General features: G+C 46.5%; 1 protein-coding gene across 3 annotated transcripts in view; it reads left to right on the top strand.

The window, feature by feature from the left end:
• Positions 1-10,735, top strand: part of COL14A1 (collagen type XIV alpha 1 chain) — a 218,803-nt gene extending 208,068 nt beyond the window's left edge. For 2 of the 3 annotated variants that reach the window (XM_075549323.1, XM_075549322.1), the window contains exons 46-48: positions 3,079-3,156; positions 8,069-8,224; positions 9,906-10,735. In XM_075549323.1, coding sequence (XP_075405438.1) covers positions 3,079-3,156; positions 8,069-8,224; positions 9,906-9,985 — 314 coding nt within the window. In that variant the 3' untranslated portion in view covers positions 9,986-10,735. Of the gene's footprint in view, positions 1-3,078; positions 3,157-8,068; positions 8,225-9,115; positions 9,607-9,905 lie in introns of those variants that run through there. The other variant, XM_075549324.1, reaches the window with a different exon arrangement.
• Positions 10,736-13,499: the final 2,764 nt, after the last annotated feature.

Raw genomic sequence — 13,499 nt, 5'->3', positions numbered from 1 at the left:
GTAAGATATGATAAAATAATAATTTATAAATTATCAAGGGTTCATGAGGGAGGAGGGAGTGGGGAGAGAGGGGGAAAATGAGGAGCTGATGCCAGGGGCTTAACTGGAGAGAGAAAATGTTTTGAGAATGATGAGGGCAATGAATGTACAAATGTGCTTTACACAATTTATGTATGTATGGATTGTGATAAGAGTTGTATGAGCCCTGAATACAATTATTTAAAAAAAATAAAAATAGGGGCTTATAAGGAGATCTCTGGGGCCAGTTCAATTCATGGAAGACAGGTTAGCTCGGATGGTTATGGCAACAGTTTTTTGTTTGTTTGTTTTTAATTCCAAAATACTAATTGTGATAGATTTTTATGAGGGACACACTGTGGGGGGGCATTTGTTATGAAGAAGTTTTAAGAAAAGCGGAACTTGCTTTGGTGAGAAACAGGCCAGGAATATGGCATGGAGGACAGTTTCTCTGTCGTGACAACGTACCCACTCAGGCTGTACTACAGGAGCTTTGCTGGCGTACCTTTCCCCATACAACTCACAGCCCGCACCTTGCCCCTTTCAGCCTTCATTTTATTCCCCACACTCAAAGAACCTCTTCAAGAAACACCATTTGCTTTCCTCCAGGATGCCCACTGCTCTTTGGACATGGTGGAACTTCACAGAGCGGGGAACTTCTCAGGGAAGGGTTAGAGAGCCGGAAACACTGCCTGCAGAAGTAGCTAGACCGAGATGGAAGACACGTCCAGAAACATTTGCTTCCCGTTTCATACTTCTATTGTGTAGTCATCCGTTGTGATTCGTGCACTCCTGGAACTTGGAAAAGCAGATTCTATTTTCACCTTCAGGAAGCCAGTGTCTCCCCCTTCTCAGCACCGAAGAAGAGCCAGGGTGGAAAGCGGTGGTTGCAGGGGCGCGTTTCGTGCCCCTGGTCTTTCCCTGACCCTCTCTTTTCCTTCACAAATGTTTTGTTGTGAATGGTGGGAAGTGGACAGAGCAGATCACAAGCTTTACGTGCCTAGACGTTTTGTTTCATCTCATTTATTACAATCCCCTCAATATCAATATCCCCACTTATCCTACTTCCTCCCTGTGTTTCCTAGTTCCATTCCTCCTCTTTCGAATCTCCTTTGAACACTGCCCTTGGGTGTGTTAGCTGAAGGGCTTGCTTTGTCTATATGCATAGCTCACCAGTCGTTTCTGTCAATTCGATCTGTCTGTTATATCTCTGAACAGTGGACCATGGGAGGGAGTCAGATCCAGACCTGCAGAGTATGTACAGGCCATCGTCTCCAGGATGGTACCATTCTTTAACTGACACATCAGTCCAGTCTGGTCTCTTTGATGATTTTCAGTTCTGGTCCACATTTTCCTCTCACTCTATCCAGGACCTTCTAATGTGGTCCTTTTTAGAGCATCCGGAGTGGTGGCTGGGCACCATCTAGTTCTTCTGGTCTCCGAGCCTTGGAGACTGATGTTGGTGTGGCCCATTAGTCCAAGGTACTCATTGTTTCCATGTGTCCTCAATTTCCATCACTCCTCTTTCTTCCAGGCAGGGAGACAAGTCATTACCCTTCAGATGGCTGAACATTTAACACCCCGCACCTGCTCTTTTCTGAGCTCAAAGGACACCACCAAGGCTGCATTAAACAGGCCTCTGTGTTTGAGAAGCCCAGTGGTGAGCAGACCCTCTTGGAGGACCGCTAACTTGTTAGAGGTGCCGTGTGTATCCTGAGCCCAGAGGTGACCCTCAGGAGCAGAACAGATGGTGAAACTTTCGATCCAGAGCCAGTCAGACGGGCAGTGTAGGAAAACCAGAAACCCCGCTTACTTGCTCATCCGTCCTTTCTTCACCAACTGTTCCCTGAACAAAATGTGTATCAGCAATTTTCTTTCCTTTTTTATACGGTAAACCACAATGCTATGTGCTTAGAATGTTGACAGTCTGGCTTATTGGATCTTATCATTTGCTTCAAGTGAATACTTTCATAGTAAGAAAAACAATTGGAATCTAAAAATAAATGAAATCACTTGGGTGCCCCAAACAACAGCGGCCTTGAGGGACAGAGTAGAACTGTCCCATAAGGTTCCCAAAGCTGTAATCTTTGGAAGTCAACTACTCCATACGTCTTGCTCCTGTGGAGCAGCTGGTGCCTTTGAACCACTGACCTTCTGGTTAATATCCGAACATCTTACCTTTGGTGCCACCATAGCCCCTACTTGCAAGCCGAACTCCTATCAGATCGGTTGTTTTTATTGATGCATGTTCCTTTCCAGGGGTTGCCAATGCATACATGACTTCTGAGTAGCTGTATAAAACTAAGACATTCAAAGCATTCTTGTACATGAAAACAGACAGCAGTCACCCACCTCCCCCACCCCGACCCCCACCTCACCTCCAGTGTGAGGAGACTTGTCTCATGCTCCTATCTGTCAAGTAACCTTGTCAGTGAACCTGTTTGGCCATGAGGTGCGCCTTGGTTTTTCAGCCTGTGAAAATCTATAGTTTGTTACTAGCCCCATAAGTTATTTGGAATAAGAGGTCAGTTCCATGGAAAAGCAACAGAAATAGGTTTTGATTTTTATGGGGCTGAATCAGCCAAATCAAACACAGGCTTTCCTAGAGCTTCCAAAACTTTCATGGAAACTCACGCGCTCCAGTTTTCTGCCTAATTGGAATTCATGCGTTTTGCAGATATATTGCTGGGTGACCCACAAGGAAAATGTTAGATGTGCTCACTTGTGATCTCCATTGTGTTGCTGTGCCCTGCGGGCTGCACACGTCGGATGGCTTGGTGCATGCAAAGACACCGTGCATGCCTGGTTTCTGGCAGGCTGCCCCCCTGCAGTGGGAAGGAGAAGGACAACTCTGACCTGCAGCAAATAGACTCCCCTCCCAGACAGAGTCAGCCTTCCAGATGTGATTGTGCAGAATTCATGTCAGATCGAGTGAAAAAGCTCAGGGCTAACCATCACCTGGAGCTTTCATCGTCCTCAGACGAGAGGCCCTGTGAGGCCCAGCAAAATAGAACTGTCCATATTTAATTTGAAGAATGTTTTCATTTTGTTTTCAAACAGGTCTAACTGGTATCAAAGGAGAAAAAGGAAATCCAGGCATTGGAACCCAAGGTCCCAGAGGCCCCCCTGGGCCAGCAGGTAACTGAACCTACATCACACGAGGCTGTTAGATATATAAGTCCTATTTTAAAAAATATATACTGGCATTCAATGTGAAGAAAATGGTCATATTACATTAAGATGCATATAACAGAATGGCTGTGTTTATCATTTTACTGGGAGGTTAATTGGTTATTAACAATGCAATATATAAACTTGAAAGCATACTCTGTGATCTCATTGGTTGTATGAGTTCAGGTAGGGGAGGAGCTGTCTGAGTTCAGGTAGGGTAGGAGTTGCATGAGTTCAGGTAGGGTAGGAGTTGTATGAGTTCAGGTAGGGTAGGAGTTGTATGAGTTCAGGTAGGGGATGAGCTGTATGAGTTCAGGTAGGGTAGGAGTTGTATGAGTTCAGGTAGGGTAGGAGTTGTATGAGTTCAGGTAGGGGATGAGCTGTATGAGTTCAGGTAGGGTAGGAGTTGTATGAGTTCAGGTAGGGTAGGAGTTGTATGAGTTCAGGTAGGGTAGGAGTTGTATGAGTTCAGGTAGGGTAGGAGCTGTGTGAGTTCAGGTAGGGTAGGATCTGTGTGAGTTCAGGTAGGGTAGGAGCTGTGTGAGTTCAGGTAGGGGATGAACTGTGTGAGTTCAGGAGGGTAGGAGTTGTATGAGTTCAGGTAGGGGATGAGCTGTGTGAGTTCAGATAGGGGATGAGCTGTATGAGTTCAGGTAGGGTAGGAGTTGTATGAGTTCAGGTAGGGTAGGAGTTGTGTGAGTTCAGGTAGGGTAGGAGTTGTATGAGTTCAGGTAGGGGATGAGCTGTGTGAGTTCAGGTAGGGGATGAGCTGTATGAGTTCAGGTAGGGTAGGAGTTGTATGAGTTCAGGTAGGGTAGGAGTTGTATGAGTTCAGGTAGGGGATGAGCTGTATGAGTTCAGGTAGGGTAGGAGTTGTATGAGTTCAGGTAGGGTAGGAGTTGTGTGAGTTCACGTAGGGTAGGAGTTGTATGAGTTCAGGTAGGGGATGAGCTGTGTGAGTTCAGGTAGGGTAGGAGTTGCATGAGTTCAGGTAGGGTAGGAGTTGTATGAGTTCAAGTAGGGTAGGAGTTGTATGAGTTCAGGTAGGGTAGGAGTTGTATGAGTTCAGGTAGGGTAGGAGTTGTGTGAGTTCAGGTAGGGTAGGAGTTGTATGAGTTCAGGTAGGGTAGGAGCTGTGTGAGTTCAGGTAGGGTAGGATCTGTGTGAGTTCAGGTAGGGTAGGAGTTGTATGAGTTCAGGTAGGGTAGGAGTTGTATGAGTTCAGGTAGGGTAGGAGCTGTGTGAGTTCAGGTAGGGTAGGAGTTGTATGAGTTCAGGTAGGGTAGGAGCTGTGTGAGTTCAGGTAGGGTAGGATCTGTGTGAGTTCAGGTAGGGTAGGATCTGTGTGAGTTCAGGTAGGGTAGGATCTGTGTGAGTTCAGGTAGGGTAGGATCTGTGTGAGTTCAGGTAGGGTAGGAGTTGTATGAGTTCTAGGTATGAGTATGAGTACAAACCAAAAGAAGACCAAACCCAGCCCAGTGGAGTCAGTGCCTACCCATGGCAACCCGGTTGGAGAGAGCACACCTGCTCTGTAGGTTTCCCAGGCTCTAAATGTATATGGAATTCTTTATGCCACCTCTTTCTCCCAAGGGGCTGGTGGTTTTGAACTGTTGACTTTTCAAATAGGAGCCAAGAGATGAAGCATTGTTTGCCAGGGCTTCTATAAACAACAACAACAAAAAGAGTGTCATTAAATCAACTCCAGTCCATACCAAATCAGATGAACTCACTGGCATCGAGCTAAAGCCAAGTCATAGCAATCTGTCCTATTGGATGGGGTAGGACTGCGCCTATGGGTTTCTAAAACCTTAACTCTTTATGGGAGTAGAAAGCTTCCTCTTTCATCCTCATCCTCCTGAGGAAAGGACGGTGGTTTTGAACTACTAACCATGCCATTCGTAGCCCAACAAGTAACGCACTACGTCAACAAGGCTCGGATTCAGAATGACCTTCTATTGAGTCTCTGAGGCTGACTGTACAGGAGCCAATAGCTTGCGTTCTCTTCCCTGGAGCAGCTGTAGGTTTGATCCACTGCACCAACAGGCCTCCTATAAGCTATGAGGCTAAGTCCCTGCCATCGAGTCAGTTCTGCCACAGAGTGACCCCACAGGACAGGGTGGAACTGCGGCTGTGGGTTTCAGAGACAAGCGACGAGTAGCAGCAAATGAATTGCAAATACGTAATGTGTTGATCCACTACGAATCAAGGTTTCTTTCGTAGTCGGGCGATATTTTATGTAGGTATGACAGCTCTCCTTCATTTGGGGACCCGTGGCCTCCTTTATGGAACAGACAGCCTCCCAGAGATCAGTGAAGGAGACACGCCGACTCTTACTTTCCTCGGCAGGACTGACACACGTCCTGCTCACGTATATTGCACGGGCTGGAACTGCAAGGGAGGGTGGGAGATCCAGAGAAAAGCGTGGCTAGGTGGTGACCCCTAGTCTTTCTGCTGTGGTGCCCTGGTGGCACCGGAGTTAAGCGCTTGCCTGCGATTGGAAATAGGTGATCCTTCAACCCACTGGTGGCTCCACAGGAGAAACGGTTTGATCTGCTTCCCTGGTACATGGGATGTCAGATGAAATGCGTGGGTGTTGGCTTCAGAACGAACAAAAGGGTTTGATAGCAAGTCAATTCCTGTTCACAGCACAGAGGAGAACTGCCCCATATGGAAGCACACTTCCTCTTCTTTAGTCTCTGCAAAGCAGCCAGGTTTGAACCACCAACTTGCTAGAAGCTCCACACGTTCCTTAACATCACAGGCCAGGAAACGCTGCCTGACGGTTCACCTCTGTCACACAAGAGGCCCATGAGTTGGAATTGATGTGGTGGCACCTGAAACAATTAACCACAACGGGGAGTCTTCCTGAATGCGTTTTGTGTGTTGGTACATTGGTATGTGCTTATGGACTGGTCTCCAGATGGCCAAACGTGTGGTTAGAATGGTAAATGTGAGACCCTACTCTATCTTTACCATCACAGACTGCACCACTCTGGATCAAATGCTTTCCAGATTTTTTCTTTACAACCTAATCATGATTTGGGATGTTTTGGGATTTTTTTGGCTATAAAACTATTCCTAATGTAAGAGATCCATTTGGAATGTAAATAGTCGTATTTGCCTAATGTGTTAGAATGTCACAGGGCCTAATGGGACACCATGCTTCACAGAGAGTGGGTGCTTGGAGGGTGTGGATGGAATGGAATTGAATGTACCTGACAGCCATGAAACTATTTAAATATAAGGGATGTTTGCTCAGATTTTTTCATCCCGTTCCAGTTGAAGGCTTTTCTGGTTGAAGTGTGCCTTGTAAACATGATTGGAGTCAGACCTGAGAACAAACAAACATACAACCCAAAATGCCCAGCCTGGCAAACTGGTCTTGTCCATGGCCCTCCCGTTGTTGCTCAGCCTCGCATCTTATTGGCCCGTCTCTTGATGGAAGACCAGCTTCTCCTACAGAGACTGCAGAGTGGGCTACTGAGCTCGAATGCAGGCTGTGCATTGGTTTCCTCCAGCATAATTGCTTGCAGTTTCATTCGAACTTATTTTAAGTAGCTGGAATCCCAAGCCAATACTGATTCAGGTGACTCTTTTAACTAGACCAGTGGTTCTCAACCTTCTTAATGCCATAACCCTTGAATACAGTTCCGCATGTTGTGGAGGTCCCCCCAACTATTAAATTATTTTTGTTGCTACTTCATCACTGTAATTTTGCTACTGTTATGATTCAGGCGACCCCCGTGAAAGGGTCGATGGACTCCCCCCTCACCCGCAAAGAGGTCAGGACCCACAGGTTGAGAACTAGATTGTGAGGGCGAGGTTTGAGTGTGTTCATATCTGTGTGCCTGTGCGTGTGCTTGTGCACGTGTGACTCACTGTTAGAATAATTTTATTGACACATACTTCATATATCACGACATTTAATCCATGGATCAGATTAAGGACGGTTGTGCAGCCATCACCACAATCAATTTGAGACCATTTTCTCCTCATGCTCATGGTTGTTAGCTCCCCACTGCCCCCCTCCTCCCCTTCTCCCAGGGAATTATTCATCCAGTTAATGTCCATGCAAAACATAAACGGGAAGCAAACCGTCAAGAGAAATACCCAACAACAATGACTGGAGAAAATATAGAAAAACTTCAATTAAAAAAAAGAAAGCAGAAAATATTAAACACTGATATAACTTTTAGCCTAATTACGTCTGCCATAATTGATTTCACGATGCTCTCTGTCTGATAGTGAGGCTATTCACATCCCTGGACCGTGGTCAGAGGGGCTTCACCGGAGGCTTATTCATATGGGGACCCCACAAATGGATTTGGAGTTTCTAGTATCAGCCATAGCGTGCTGCAAACGGGGTGTTCACAATTTAAGCTCTGATACCATTCCCTCCTTCAGATTTGCAGTTTGTTCATTCCAGACCTTAGATCACACAGGTTAGTGTGTTTCTTGGCCCTCAATGTCCACGAGATAATAAAAAGTAATCCGTGTTGTTTCCCATTCCTGGGCTAATTACGAGCGTTGACTTTGAGGAGAAGCTGAGATGACAGTACGATTCTCAACCCGTGAATGCGAACAGGAATAGAGAGCTCCGTAGGAGGCAGACACGGGATATCCTCGCTGTCAGGCGCCTCAGGTTGCTCTTCTTGTAAGAACGAGTTTACTTTTTGGGGGGTCTTATTTTTATTTGACTTAATCGATAAACAAATACATGAGGACTCTTGTGAAACCACTGGCAATATGCTAAACTTTCTCTGTTCACTTCAACTTTCCTCATTTTTATTATAGAGCTAGTTTATTTCTTGTCAGGCTAAAAGCTCGTCTGTGATTCAGAACAAAACCCAAACTGTTTTCATTTGTGGGTGCTTCTTAGGACCTTCAGGGGAGAGTCGACCTGGCAACCCTGGACGACCTGGATCTCCGGGACCAAGGGGGCCACCAGGACACCTGGGGGTGCCTGGACCTCAAGGCCCTTCTGGCCAGCCTGGATACTGTGACCCCTCTTCATGTTCTGCCTATGGCGTGGGGGGTAAGTACCCAACTTCTTGGGGGCTTTGAGTGGATTTTTTTTTTACCATGGTGAATACTATAATGGGAAAGGGTAAGACATATACTAATGAGATATATACTAATGAGATATATACTAATGAGATATATACTAATGGGAAAGGGTGAGATGAAAGGCAGCCAGCTGTGGGAGGGAAGCTGAACTTAAGTTCCTCATTGTCATCCGTGATCCAAAGTATCTTCCACCAGGTGTGAATTACTCTAGAGGTAACCTTAAGAGGGCATTGTCCATAATACCACATGGCTTCCATGTTCCCAAAGGATGATCCACATAGACTAGGCCTCCATTCTGTATTTGGTCATTGGGGGACAAAAATGAGCATTCTGATGGGCCCCCGTTCTCTGTGATGATCGTGGCGTGACTGTTTTCTTGTAATCCCAGAGTTATTCCGGGGCAACTCAAACCTAGAACTTCCCTCAGAATAAGCAGGGTCCCCTAGAGTCCTTTCGGTGACATTCTGCTGCTCCATGCATTGTGGGTGACCAGGAATAATTTTAAGAAGACTCCGAAGTGACCGTATCGCCCTTGCCTCATCACTAATGACTGAACTGAGTCGGAAAAGTAGACTAAGAGTCTGAAAAAAGCATGCTTTCTATAAATATCTACATTCTGCCTATTGTTACAAGGCTGGCATGCGGGGCCATGGGGCATTTCCTGTCATGACCACGCTTGCAGGCATCCAGAGAGGTACAAAGAGTGCTATGGGGCAATGGACTATCAGTGTCTGAATTTTTAGTCTCTGCTTCGGGAAAAATTCAGCCTCAGTTGACCAGTCAACGTTTTGCTGATGTGTTTTTCTCTGTTCATCTTTTCCCTCCCTCTTCTCTCAAATCCCCTCTGTTCCTTATGAAGATCTGATCCCCTACAATGATTACCAGCACTGAAGTGGAAATCCTCCACTCAGATTTGGCTATAGATGCAGAACTGTCCTGTTGACCACCACCACCAAGCCCCTGCCCCTAACAACGGGCACTTCTCTTCCCTGCCCCACCTGCTTCCCTGCCTGCCCAACTCCACCTCTCTTGTCCTTTCTGCTGCCAACATGATGCAGTGATAATATCGAGTCTTCATCCAATTCAACGAAGCCAACTCTAGAGAAACTCACTGCTCCATGTCAGCCTGAGTTAGATATCAACCATTGATCCCCAACTCCCCAGTAATCAAGTTACTGAAATTCACCTTCTCATCTTTGCCACCCCCCCCACAGAATTACTGGCCACCTTGCTCCCTCACCACCCTCCCTCCCCCTCTTCTTTCCCTCTCCCCTCCCTCCTCACACTCCCCTGATAATGAACTTCTAACATGAGATCTGTTTTCAAATCTTGTTTTTCTTTCCAGATTGTGCGAGTCTCCAAATTGCTTTTGTGAATAAAAGCTGTAATATTTAAGCAGTTGGCTGTGATTCTACTCTCTTAACAACTGCTGTCATGTATCAGTCCCTTCTTCCTGTTACTAACCTTCGTGGGAAAGGTGGAGGTGGCATCGTGGTGGGGACGGTAGATATTGGCTCTCTACCTAAGCAGGATCTCTCTGTGGTCTAGGGACCAAATCCCTGTCTGTCGGGACCCATTTAAGTGGAGAATATCCACTTAAGATCAACCTGGGCTCTATCAAGTCCCCATCCCCCACTCTTCCCTTCCAGCTTCCCATCCTGATCAGCCAGAATTCACTCCTGTCCAAGATGAGATGGAAGCCAGGGAACTGTGGGGCCCTGAGAGCTGATGGATGCAGCAGCAACTTGAGGATCAACGGCAAGATAGCTGAAGGAATCGAATTCAAGAAGAATGTTGTTGTGTGGTTTGTATGCTACCATTCGGGGCCCGTTTCAGCAACCCAAGTCTCCTCCTTAAAAAAATGTTAATACCATTTTTACTATGAGAAAAAAAAATCCCGTTGTCATACCACAAAATTTGCTTCCCTTTGAAGTTTTTAATAAAACACCAGATGGTCTGTATTTTCAGAGAAGAGCAATTGGAAATAAAACCTTGAATCCTGGAATCTTTTATCTACTCAGTGTTCTCGAGACCCCATGTGGCTGCGTGCTAGGTAGTGAGAGTTGGGAGAAAGGGGCCCTGAGGGAAAAAGGATTTCAAGATTTGACCATTCGCTCCTGTCCCTTATGGAAATGACCTTGCCGATCAGAACAGGACAGTATTGGAGAAACTACCTCTTGCTTAATTGATCCGCTCAACTCTGCTTGGTAATTGAAATGAATCACTAGGGTCCAAGAAGAAATATCAAAATTTGGTGATTTTTTAAAAAGTAGGTTTATTTCTGCAGTGTTTTAATAGCTCTCGTGAGACAGCAATTTTTGCCAGCTAATACTGCAGAGATGACAATCTGGATGGATAATTTATCTTGTGGTATGCTCCAGGTCTCCTCTTATCTACATGGGTGACTTTGTACATGCAGATAAGTTACTGCTGCCCTTGTTCCCTTCTGTGTGTTTATGCAAATAAAAATTCAAAACAACGGCTTTGGTTCTTTTTTGCTATATTTCTAAATAATATGACCTTAAACTTTATTTGTTTCAGCTAAGCGGCTGCATGCAAAGCAACATTGGCCTTCATGAATGCAAACATCCAAATAGCCATTCAGTCCTTCTTGTATTCATTCATTCTGAGTGGAGTAGAGCGCTCTATAGGGGTTGCTATTGACCTATATATAAGCGGCCCCCAAACCGTATTCTTTTTAACCCCAAACCCAGTTGCCATTGAGTTGATTCTGGCTCCTGGCAATCCCACATTTGTCAGAGTGTATCCTGTGTCCTAGATCAAGTTTTCAGCGGCTGAATTTTCAGACTTTTCTTCCGCAGTGCCTCAGGTTGACCTTGAACTTCCATCCTTTCAGTTAGCAGCCAAGCACATTTCCATGTACACTACCCACAGCGTCCATTTAGGACCCACGAGGCAGCAAAGGGAGTGTCGATAGATGAGTGGGGTTGAGAACAAGTGTTTGCTGGCCAAGGAGTTCCCCTATCACGACCACTGAGAAAACCCACGCAGTTCCAGAAGACAGAGAAGAAGTGAGGCTGTGCCTACATAAAAGGGCTCTAACCCATCATAGCCATTTGTCTTTGGCTCTCACAGGTGAACTCTTGTCATCTGGGAAGGTTTTAGGTTCTTTTATTTGCTTGTAGAAAAGAGGACCAGACACATTGGTTTCTTTTCCTCTGCAGCATCTCCCAAGTAATAGCTAGTTTTAAGACGTAGAGATGAGATCATTTATAAACAAGCTAGACTCTTCCCAGGCCAACAAACAGCTGGTGTTTGATCATAAAGTCCTCTGGTCCACTGGCCTCCAGAGGACTCTGTGACCTTCCCTTTCACATACATCTGGTTTTAAAACCCTCTGCTTAAAGAATTCAGATAATAAGAGTCTACTTGTGTGCCTTTAGCTATCTTTCCAAATAGTTTGGTGGTCCTTTGCAAGGGGTCAAAGAGGGCAGCTAGTGGACAGCCAACAGCCATTCTCTTGTGTTGAAGCATCTGGAGAGTGCAGTCTGATGAGGAGGCACACAGGCACCAGGTCAACCAACACTGTCCAGCCTGGGAATCAACTCTCCAAGTTCATTGTGAATGAGGAAACATGAACCACATGAGGTTCGGATCCTTTCCCACCGTAACTGGGCTGTGCAAATGCACTTGGCTCGGATGGTCTTGGTGTTTCAATCATCTACTGGTGCTGTAACCGAAACGCCACCCGTAAGGGATTGTAACAACGTGCAGTGCGTTTTCTCACAGTGCAACCAGATGTTCAGACCCCGGATGGCAGCGCTAGGGGAAGGCTCACTCGCTCTCTGTGTTGGAGGAAGGTCCTGCTGTCCTCTGAGCTTCTGATTCTGGGGAATCTTCATGTAGCGACATCTCTCTCCCCCATTTCTGCCTTCTAGCTTGCTTGTTTAATCTCTTTCACATCTCAAAACCGATGGACTCAATGCACACCATACACTCATCCTGCTGCATTAACCCAAGAAGGACAGCCCATTCCCAGATGGATTTTAACCGAGTGCACAGAGGTTGCAGTGTTGACAGCAGAATCCCATCTCTAACCCTGGCGCTCACTATTCATGTCAGCTGAGAACATTTTATTCGTTTAGGGTGTGTCCTCCCTTGGACTCAATGGAGTTTGGAGTTTGGTGGGGTCGCTGGGTAGCAGGATCTGCGCTAGCGCTGAGGATAAAGCTGTCTACAAGAGGAGGGCAGTGGGCCCTGCCCCCACCGGGTTTCCCCTCTAGTGCTGGGGGCAGTCTGGGGACGAGGGAGGGAGCCACATTCATTACGGATGGGGCTGTGTCTGAAAGGAATTGTCAAGATCCAATAATACGACATTGGGTGTGACAGACAGGGCCTGTGCTTTGGAATCAGTGGCCAGAGGAGGCCCCAGAGGGTGGCATTTAAGCTGAGACTTAAAGAGAAGGTATGGGTGGAGAATTCCAAGCCAGGGCTTGTCCAGGACAAAGCCCCTTTGTCAGGGAGGAGTTGGTCAGGTTCAGGGGATGAAGAGTGAGCCAGCATGACTGGAGTGCAGGAGCGGGACCAAGATAAGGTTGGAGACAAAGTCAGCAGGGCGGCAGGCACCGAGTTGGTGATTTGGACTTTTCTTTTATTATCACATTAGTGGGAGGCGATAATGGAATTTTCAGCACAGGAGGGAGGCTTTATGTAGTCAATGAAATTTTTTTTCCAGCCAGCCACCTGGGCATCTGCTTCGAAACCATCCCTGAGCAGCAGTCCTAGGCCAGGTGTTAGTTTGGACCCTGGTTAGTTTGGACTCTCTGTTAGTTTGGACCCTGGTACAGGCAGTGGTTACCTGCTTGCCTGTAACCACAACAAGGGGTCGACTGTTCGAATCCACCAGCTCTTCCACACACGAAAGATGTGTCAGCCTGCTTCCACTAAGATTCCAAATCCAACGCAAACGGACGGTCAGAGTGTCCATTCCAACTTTTAGTGACGCTATAGGACTGACCTGCCCCTGTAGCTTTCTGAGACGATCACTCTGTATGGTAGTAGAAAGCCTCATCTTTCTCCTACAGGGTGGTTGATGGTTTCAAACGACTGACCTTGTGATTAGAAGCCCTATGCAGAACCACTACACCACCAGAGCTCTCGGTCCAGGAAGATGAGTGGCCTGAAAATCTTATGGGACAGGTTAACTCTGTTCTACGGGAGTGTAGTGGTTACCAGTTAGGCATCTTTGCCAGGTGATTCTTTATCCCCCGTGTTCCCATATC

This window comes from Tenrec ecaudatus, chromosome 5, assembly GCF_050624435.1.
Source record: "Tenrec ecaudatus isolate mTenEca1 chromosome 5, mTenEca1.hap1, whole genome shotgun sequence".
In the NCBI taxonomy this organism is placed as follows: domain Eukaryota; kingdom Metazoa; phylum Chordata; class Mammalia; order Afrosoricida; family Tenrecidae; genus Tenrec; species Tenrec ecaudatus.
The sequence above is the reverse complement of the archived record's forward strand: the minus strand, read 5'-3'. Positions and strand labels throughout refer to the sequence as shown.